Source organism: Brassica oleracea, chromosome C7 (genome assembly GCF_000695525.1).
Source record: "Brassica oleracea var. oleracea cultivar TO1000 chromosome C7, BOL, whole genome shotgun sequence".
In the NCBI taxonomy this organism is placed as follows: domain Eukaryota; kingdom Viridiplantae; phylum Streptophyta; class Magnoliopsida; order Brassicales; family Brassicaceae; genus Brassica; species Brassica oleracea.
The window spans coordinates 36,250,728-36,260,535 of NC_027754.1; the positions used below are offsets into that span (position 1 = coordinate 36,250,728).

At 38.5% G+C, this 9,808-nt stretch overlaps 2 protein-coding genes across 3 annotated transcripts; one reads left to right on the forward strand and one right to left on the reverse strand.

Moving 5' to 3' along the window:
• Nucleotides 1–1,399: 1,399 nt before the first annotated feature.
• LOC106304335 (putative pectinesterase/pectinesterase inhibitor 28) lies at nucleotides 1,400–4,264 on the reverse strand. Of its 2 annotated transcripts, XM_013740744.1 has the most exons (3): nucleotides 3,070–4,264; nucleotides 1,864–2,682; nucleotides 1,517–1,812 (listed from the first exon to the last, which is right to left on the reverse strand). In XM_013740744.1, exons 1-3 carry the CDS (start codon nucleotides 4,064–4,066, stop codon nucleotides 1,601–1,603), a joined length of 2,028 nt encoding a protein of 675 aa, XP_013596198.1. In that variant the 5' UTR covers nucleotides 4,067–4,264; the 3' UTR covers nucleotides 1,517–1,600. The 2 variants fall into 2 exon arrangements, with proteins under 2 accessions (XP_013596197.1, XP_013596198.1); XM_013740743.1 differs by having other exon boundaries at nucleotides 1,400–2,682.
• A 1,684-nt stretch (nucleotides 4,265–5,948) lies between these two features.
• Nucleotides 5,949–9,368, forward strand: LOC106303204. Its single transcript, XM_013739534.1, has 2 exons — nucleotides 5,949–6,780; nucleotides 8,994–9,368. The coding sequence occupies exons 1-2, from the start codon at nucleotides 5,949–5,951 to the stop codon at nucleotides 9,356–9,358; spliced, it is 1,197 nt and encodes a 398-aa protein (XP_013594988.1). The 3' UTR covers nucleotides 9,359–9,368.
• The last annotated feature ends 440 nt before the right edge of the window (nucleotides 9,369–9,808 follow it).

Below are 9,808 nucleotides of genomic sequence, written 5' to 3' on the forward strand. Positions count from 1 at the left end.
CTGATTGAGCAAAATTAGCAGCAGATGAAGACATTCTCGAGGATCAAATGAAATCTGCGCCGGTTCAAAAGGGATGAGAGTAGATATGAGATATTCGTCTCCGGCGTGTAACATGAACTATATATAAAGAGGAACTCCGAGTCGGTTACGAAACCCACCATTAATGATGGTCTGAGTTAACACTGGAAGATGTAGAGACAAAGGAAGATGAAGAGTTAATGAATTTAGTGGAGAAAGTGGAAATGGATACGTATGTGAGCGAGGTGAGTTGCTACAGTGCAGAAACCCTAGATGGAAGATGAAGATGGCGATTAGGCGACTTAGAAGCTTATTTGGGTCAGAATAGGGGTTTAATAAACTTGGGTCTCGGCCACTTTAAACAAAACGTATAAGATGGGTTATAAATGGCCCATCGAATCTGTAATATAATGGGCTGAAAATAAACGATTTTCTAAAGTTTCGAAAGTTTTTAAAGTCGTGCTGACATGGCATATTTGTAGAATCTGATTGGCTCGAATTAATCTGCTGATGTGGACACCCTCTTTGTTGAGCATATTCCCCTTTTATTACTTGTTTGATTTTATTTTAATTATTAATAGTTTAATTTAAGTTGTTTTGTAAAAATTTAGATATATTGACAAATATTGACTAAATTTGATGGAGTTTGGGTATTTCATGTCTTTTTAAGATCGTAAATACCCAAACCTGATATGGACCCGATACGTACCCGAAAAATTACGGGTACTTTACGGGTATTTTAATTATAGACCCGAACCGATCCGGATCCGAGAAGAACCGACTCGAATCTGAATCGAAAATTTATAAATACTTATTGGGTCCAAATGCCTAAGATCCAAAGAACTCGGACCCGAAAGAAACCGGCCCGAACCTGACCCGAAGACTCAAACGTCCATGCCTACTAAAAATAAACCCTTGTAACTTTTGTTTAACTGCTACAAATTAACATGCAAAAAATTGCATAAAAACCTTTAATAGTGGTATTCACTAACACTATAAACCTTCGACTTTTTTTATTAGCACTTTAAGACTTTAATCTGACATCTTATTTTCACAAGAAATATTCAACTTGACTTACTTGTCTCAAAAAGTGACTGGAACGGTTTATTTACAAATAAAAAATTGATGATGTGTCAATTTTATAATAAATAAAATAAATAAAAGCGAATTATTAAAATAAATAAAATCAGAAAGTTAAACAAAATGTAAAAAAAAATAAAAAAAAATAACAAATATATTTTTTAAAAAATTAAAGGTTTAAAGTGTTAATGAATGTCAATTTGAGAGTTTAGTAATGCAATTTTCCCTATTAACATGTCTTAACACTTGGTCAAAAAAATCATGTAGACATGAATCCATCCATGGTCAGTAAATTGTCAATGGCTAGTATTGTTGATTTCTTGAAACATGTACGTACAAGAAGTAACATTTATATGATTCATGTACAAGATGTACTAATTAACTTTTTAATAAATGAGTAACAACATATATACTGGAAGATATTAACATGAATTTCCAAAGCTAATCATATACTCATTTACAAAATCCTCAAGGTTTGTCAAAATATTTACAGACACGACCTCTAGGTAGACGGAGTAGAAGCTGGCGGTGAAATCGAAGGGGAGGCCGAAGGTGGTGTAGCTGAAGGTGTAGCCGATGGAGAAGCTGACGGTGAAGCTGAAGTAATAGCCGGTGGAGAAGTTGATGGTGATGGTGAAGCTGAAGGAGTAGCTGATGGTGACTCTAAGCCAGTGGTATTAGTGACGGCAGAGACTCCTGGAGCAGCCGCTGGACCTGACCCTGTTGTGTTCGAACTGGACCCTGCTTGTGGAGCAGCCGCTGGACCTGACCCTGTTGTGTTCGAACTGGAACCTGCTTGTGGAGCAGCCGCTGGACCTGTCCCTGTCGTGTTCGAGCTGGAACCTGCTTGTGTAGAATCGGAGGAAGCGGCAACGGTTGCTGAACCGGTTCCGGCGAAAAGACCGGGGGTGTAGGGAACACCTTTACTAGGAATCCACTCGTCACCTTGGATGTACTTAGCCGGAGTGTATCCAAGAATATCTTCATCACTCAACTTCTTGATTCCTGGCCAAGTAACCCGGCCCGTGACACCTGCACCCGGCCCAGTATTCCTTGCCTCCGAATAAAATAACGTGTCAATACCAAAGTTTCCTTTCCACTGCTGCCATCCTTCAGCCGCAATAAAATCCGGTATGAACGTGTCCATAATAATAGTTTTTGAATACGCTTTCCACGGCCTTCCAAGATAAGCTTTGCTAGTTTCCTTGACTGCCAAGTAATCCGCTTCGCCAGCAATTGTGCACCCTTGGAGCACGAATCCTGTTGTTTCTTTCGGATCTTCACGTCCGTGTGCGGTGATGGGACATGCCTGGTTCGGTAGTGGCTTCCTCACTAATAATATACAGTTCTGGAATACAGCGGCTGCGTCTCCGAAGAGAAAATCGATGGTGCCTGAGATGGTACAGTCCCGGTAAAACTGACGGTGGGAATGTGCGTAGAGTGTGTCTTGGTAACCATCAAATCTACAGTTGTAGAATATGGATTGGTCTGAGAGAACCCTAATTCCAACAGCTTGATGCTTTGCCGCCCCGGCTGTGTTCTCGAAACCCATGTTCTTGGCAATGAAACGGTCTCCAATAATTGCTGCATGCATGGCTCATTCGTCATATACACATATTGGTAATAATAAGTGAAAAATCTCATAATTACTTTTTAATTTTTTTTGGTTACTAAATAACTTTCAAGTAGAAAAATCTCTAAAATAATATTTATTAATCAATAAAACACTAAATTATTCTAAATTCTAAATTTCTAACCCTAACTCATTTAAATATACTAAATCTTAAACTATAATCATTAAATCTTAAATTCAAATATATATATGTATTTTACTTTTTGATGAATGATATTTCGATGACTTCTTTTTTTCTTATGCTCTTTTTAAAACAAAAAAATTGATTTAATGCTATTTGTAGATGTTTCTCTAGTAAGAAAGCCATGAAAGGTTAGAGATATCATAAGAATCATTACCAACGGTGGCTGTACGGTAGGTGGTAATACCGTCCTGGAAACTTTTCTCGCCGGTAATGACAGTTTTATCTGGTCCATCACCGATGAAAACCAGATCTGACATGGTCCTGTCCACCTGAACAAACTCTTTATAGACTCCGGTCTTAATGTAAACCACGAAAGTCACATTCTTGTTCTTGGGGACATTTTGCATTGCCTCGCTGATCGTCTTATACTGACCACTCCCGTCCTGAGCCACCACCATATCTGGTTTGACCTCAGACAATGGAGCGGTCAAGAGCCTACGCACACGCCCATCAACCCACGAAGGCTCTTGAGCCAGCAGCCGACGACTATTCAATTCCGTGAACTGCATTTGTCCCAAGTAATTCGACATCTCGGTGACCATCGCAAGCCCGTTATGCGTTAACTGCACCGCGGTTTTCAAAGCCTTCTTTATCGTCTCACCTGCATCACCTTTCGTCCCTTTAAACCCATCGATACAAGTCTGCTGATGGCTTATCGTCGCGCTGAGCCAAACCTTAACCTTAATCAACACTTCGTCCACCTTGTGAAACTCGAACTTTCCCAACTCCACAAACGAGTTACTAAGCTCGCCTATTGCGTAATCCATAAGCTCCTTGCATTGATCCAAAGCCATCTTCGTCCTTGGATCCTTTTGTAGCTCGATCATAGTCTGTGACTTCCTCGCCACGTTAGTTATTTGCTTCATGGTCACGTTAAACCCTGCTCTCACAAGCTCCAACGGGTCTGATGTGTCTTTTGCATCTTTCCTTAGAGTATCTTCACAAGTCTTCTTGTAATCCGTTGGCGCGCAAACTTCCTTGATGGCTTTAACGGAAGCCGTGATCTCTTCTTTACTTCCGTTATCGTGATTGTTGACGTTGACGCCGATGGTAACGGCGACAACCATTGAAACGAGAAGAACAGAAGAGATGGAGATCATTGCATACCTCCTTTTCCTCTTCGAATCATCGTCATATGATCCAAATGCCATTTTCTATCAAATTTTTGTGGTTGTTTTTTTTTGTATATTATTTTCTATTTTTCTAAAGAACTATTTATTGTTTTATTGTATAGACTCCACTTTTGGAGCTTACGTAGCCTCCTTAGGAGTGTAAGTTTTATTATAATTTTTTAAAATATTCACAATGAAAGTTTTGTTTCAGATAGATAAAGAGGTTTGTAGTTTTGCTTGCTTTGTTTTATGAGGTTTTGCGAGAAAGTCGTCCGGATTAAGAGCGTGAGAGATAAAAAGACAAAATAGGTTTGTGGTTTTGGCTTTTTTTTCTCTGTGAGTTACTAAACATGGATTAATCCATTGATACCTTAAATTAAGATTATCTAAAGATCTTTTGCTCCACATCTTAATTTATAATGTAAACAATGCATGTCAATGTAGGTATATCAGATAAAATTATGAACAAAATTGTACAATAATCAAACTGGACTACAACTTACAAGGGCATGATTAACCCTGGTCTCTTAACCGGGGTTCTTAACTTATGATTTGACATTTTTTTTACACTTTTCGTTTTTATATCTCTTATTTAAGAGACGATTCTTAACTTTTCTTAGTTAAAATCTAAGAAAAGCTAAGAACCATCTCTTAGCTAAAGATAAAAACCCCAGTTAGATTGTCCATCTTTGTATACAAGTTTTAATGTTTTGTTTTATGGATAAAAAAAACCAACATATTAAATCAGTATTCATGACATTATCTTAGATATTTTTTACCAATAGTTTTATATTCTGATTTAAGAAAAAAATGATGCTAAAAGGTATTCAAGCTTTCCATTTCCTGGATATACATATATATCTGAAAATCAAAATATTAGGAATAAAGCTGTTATTCTTTCTAGTTCATGCACCATTTTGTCATTTTCTTTCATTTTGGGTATCTTTTTTCTTGACCAAAACATTTTCCAGTAATTTTGTCATAATAATACGACCGGAAAAGCTATTAAAATATCTCAATTTTTTTTTACTATTTTTGTCTCATGGCAAAGAAGCAATAGTAGTCTTTAACTTATTAATTCTCCCATGACATGTAGATATGCTACTTTGACTAGTTAACTTATTAATTGTTATTTTAAATATATTTTCTGGTAAAAAAATAGATAGAATATAACATGCATTTATAAGAAAATAGAAATATTATAATTTTTAATATTTTGCTTTACTTTTATGTAATTTCTATAATATAAGAAAATCAATTTTCAAACTTTTGAGATGTTAGTCATTAATATATAACGTAAATACGTGTAACTGTAATATATCTGAATAAAAACCATAGGGTTGTAGTGGTACATATTTATTTTAGTGCAATGCCATTTTTAAAAAGAAAAAGTTGATTAGAGAAACAAAATAACTTCTAACATAGATTGATAGTAGTATAATACGTAAGCACGAGTATATACAACTATTCCAGGGAGTGTAAATCCCAAGTTATAAAAACTATTTTCATACACATTTCACACAAAAATATTAGTCTGGAGGACAAAAAAGAGTATGGTTTATGGGTTAAAGTGATTAGAGAAACAACCATATATATATTTCAAAATTATGGATTTGCGCTAAGAAAATACGATAATTAAATATATTGGTACAGTTTTTTTACACAAGTATAATCAACATAATTGAAGAACCAACCATAACTTCTGAGACGTGAATTCAAAGTAGTTTTGGTATTATTAATTTTACACACTGGAAATTCTTTTTTTTATGGGTCAAAACACACTGGAGATTCTATACCATAATTGTTAACGAACACTAAGGTTGTCTTCTCAATAAATAGCGTCTTCACTTCTCCTAATCCAGCACAAAAAGATAAACATCACTTCTCAATCCAAAAAAATCAAAGAAAAAAAAATCTTGTTATGGAGAACGAAGTTATGTCTTCTGCAAGCTCTTCCTCACCCCAACCCGAAACCAGCAAAGACACTATCGTGGCCGTGGAGGAGTCCAACGAGAAGGCAACGGAGAACAACAACAATCTGAGCCTAGTGCCTTCTGACCAGGAGGTTATGTCTGAAAGGAGGAGTGAGAACCCTAGTCTCGGGTCTGAAAGGGGGAGTGAGAACCCTAGTCTCGGGTCTGGTGCTGTCCGAACAGGTACAGAGATGACGATGCTTTACCCATCAAGATCTAATAAGATCTACACTTGTCAGTTTTGCAGTAAAGGGTTCTCAACCACCCAAGCCCTAGGTGGCCACCAGAACGCGCACAAGCATGATCGTGAGTGGGAAAAGAAGAGGAAGGAGATGGAAGAAGACTTCCCCGGACTCTCCTTTTTGAACCGTTACATTGACAAGCCTCACTTGCTCCTAGGTGGGTATTCAGAAGATGCTTTATCAAATGATAATCATCTTGGGATCACTCTTGAATCTTTCAAACGTAGAGGAAGCGGCGGCGTTTACCCATCATTCAATAGCGGAGTCGGCCCCATGAACATGATTGCTCCTCGCATGGCTCCTACTCGCTTCTTCACAAGGAACACTTTTACCGATGGTTCCTCTTCAAGGGGACTTGGGCCCAGACCCACCTATGCCCCGATGTTCCCTAGAAACGTTCCTCCTTTTCTTCGTCCTCGATCCACCAATCTTCCTAGAAATTTGTATCCGCAAGGGAATCGTGTGGGCGAGAAGGACAACGTTGTGGTGATTGATGATGATGATGATGAGCCAGATGAAGATAACCCTAAAAGCTGGGGCAAGGATTTATCCCTTTGAGTATTGTTTAGTTTTCATTTTTGAGGTTTCATTGCTATTAGAGACCTCTCTTTCCATCACATCTCTCTCTGAAGGTTGTTTTTCTCTTTTTAATTTTTATTGTATCTCGTTTTGAATGTTCCTTTTGTCTGTAGTATCTCTTCTTATATTCACATGTAATTGTGTTTTGGTTGCTTTACTTTATAAATCTGAACTATTCTTTTTTTTTTTTTTTTTTTGTAACACGAAATATATTAAAACTCAAAAGTCTAAGTGGTTACAACAGGAGCCATAGTCGAAGATAAGATGAACAACAAAGAGTACATTAAAACAGACGATATGATGTTGGTGGGAGAGGCTTGCTCAATGTGAAGAAATCCTTGGATGATCTTCACTTTTATCCCTGAATTGAAAGCTCCAACAAGCTTGCTATAGTCGTAAACGACGTTGATACACCCAAGCGAATGGGTTTGAACCGAAGTACAGCTAGAACTAGATAAATAGTCGAGCAAACAAACAACCGTATCTCCATCAGTAATCTCTGAGAAGATTATCTGAATCTTATACATAGTAGAGAGCATCTTCAGTGAAACGTACGGTGATCTGGACGGGTCTAACATCATCTCCAGTACCATAATTGAATTTGATACTATGAAGCTTGATATGGACACATACGGAGGGAAACGTGGTAAGAGACCGCAAGAAAATACCTTTGGGTAGCGACCACTGATATCAGCTCTACCACCGACGATGTTGATCCGGGAGACTAGGTGAATCTCAATCGATCCGGTAATCACACTGTTCGGTGAGCGGGATGGTAAGATGGTTGATGATATCTTCCTCTCCGAATACATAATTGTTTTTGGCACTGAAAATACCAGAATGGATGAGTAAGTCGGAGGAAATTGTCGGATGGGGCACTGATGGTGAAGGCACTTGACAATATAGGAAATGTTTAGGTTAAGGCCCAATACATCAGGGAAGGCCCAAATACTTGAAGAGGCCCAAAAGATTAGGTTTAGGTCAGATGGGAAGCTGGGACCACGGACGCCGCCGCGAGAAGAAGATGGGACACCCACCGGTAGCCGGTTGTATTCATCGGAGCCTTGAGTAGACACGACGGGTCTTGATGGGGAGGAGACAAATCCATCCTCAGAGGAGCCTGCGTTGGAGTCAATGAAGGGGCCGACCAGAGATGGATCAAACGGAGATACGGTGGAGACGGTTTGTAGCAGAAGGCTCGAGTACATCACCCACCATGGCACAGGATCTATTCGACAGTATGAGAGTGGAAAAACATGATTCCCAGTCACCAATTCGTCGGGGGCTGTTGAAGTGCGATGCGGTTGCGGTGTGGGGACATGAGCCCATCGGAGACTGTCTTCAAACAGAGATGTCTTCATTGAAGCTTTAGGCGGCGAATAGAGCACAGATCTGGGCGACGACCTAGGAGAGGTGAGTCTTAGACCAGAATTCCAGAGATTCCCGGAGCCAAAGTCAGAGTTGGGAGAGCTCAAACAACGACCCGAGGTAGTGGCGACAGAGAGAACCGATGGGATGGCGATGTTGAAGATGACGATAACACAGAGCCTGAAGACGACGATGTAAGAAGCAGCGGACGGTAAAAAGCAACTGGTGGAACAGAGAACCCGACGCCGGCGGCCAAAAGCCTCTCCGACGTCGAGGAAGATGGGGTGCGGCACGACCTCGAAAATCGGGACAGAGAGAGATTTCTACGTTTCTTAAATCTGAACTATTCATCCCTTTCTTTTCTACATCTCATAATTTTAAGGACACTGATCGCAAAAAGTAGATATCCAAATATATATTTTGTTATTTAAGTTAGTGAGAGTTATTAGTAATAGTGTTGAATTTTTGAGAACTTGTGAAGAAATCTGAGTTTCAGGATGGATGTATACATATTAGTACATGGCACGAACCATAGTGGTATAGACCAATATCTTTGCTATGAAAATAAATGAAATGATTAAATATTTGTATAAAATTGGGGAAGAATAACACCATCTTATCATAACACTGAAAGATGCTACTTTGACTAACTAGCGTAAATAATTTGTTATCATATTTTGAGATATGAATTCAAAGTAAATTCTGATTTTGATTAAATTCACACCTTGGAGATTTTCTACCATAATTTGACGTTATCTACTCAATAAATAACGTCCTCACTTCTGAGAATCTAAGCACAACCAGATATAGTTCACTTCACAATCCGGAAAAAAAAACTAAAGAAAAAAGAATTTGTAATGGAGAACCAAGTTGTGTCTTCTGCAAGCTCTTCCGCACCCCAACCCGAAATTTGCGAAAGCATTATCGTGGCTGTTGAGGAGTCCAAGGAGAAGGCAGCGGAGAACAACAATCGGGGGCAAGAGAATCCACTGAGCGAAGAGGACAACGTTGTGGAGATTGATGATGATGATGATGATGATGATGATGGTGATGATGAGGCAGAAGAAGCTGGCGGTACCCTTCTCTCTGAAGGTTGTTTGACTCTTTTTCATTTTATTGTATATCGTTTTAAACGTTCCTGTGTCTGCATCTTCTCTCGTTACATCTAATTGTGTTTTGGTTGATTTGCTTCTTGTTTTTGTTCTTCTTTTCTCTTGTTTCCATCTATCATGGAGTCTTCTATCATTTCGGCAATTGCCAAAAATCTATGTTCCATAACAGCCCTCAAGCCAATTGACTAAACGGTTTAGTCTAAACCAATGCTCCAGTTCATGATTTGAGATGTAACTTTGCAACTTAACTTCTTCTGCTTTCTTTTGCACATGTTTCATCCTAAGTATAAATATGAACAATACATTTCACCAGAATTTCAAATTTGCTTTGACATTGATGTAGCGAGCAGAAACTACCATAACCTGATTTCGTTTAGTCTTAGAATGCCCCAGAAACTAAGCCTTCTTATTTCGGCGAAAACTCGCAAGTTCTTTCCGTAACAAGAAAAATAAGAGAAAACTTTCAATCTTATTAATCAAATCTAAAAACTGCATATAAACTTCAAC

Bases quoted from the DNA above. Each gene is read 5' to 3' on its own strand.
- LOC106304335 (XM_013740743.1), bottom strand. From the start codon at position 4,066: ATGGCATTTGGATCATATGACGATGATTCGAAGAGGAAAAGGAGGTAT. The intron at 2,683-3,069 runs GTAATGATTCTT...CCATGCATGCAG, and splicing joins CTACCGTACAGCCACCGTTG to CAATTATTGGAGACCGTTTC.
- LOC106303204 (XM_013739534.1), top strand. From the start codon at position 5,949: ATGGAGAACGAAGTTATGTCTTCTGCAAGCTCTTCCTCACCCCAACCC. The intron at 6,781-8,993 runs GCAAGGATTTAT...AAGCACAACCAG, and splicing joins AGATAACCCTAAAAGCTGGG to ATATAGTTCACTTCACAATC.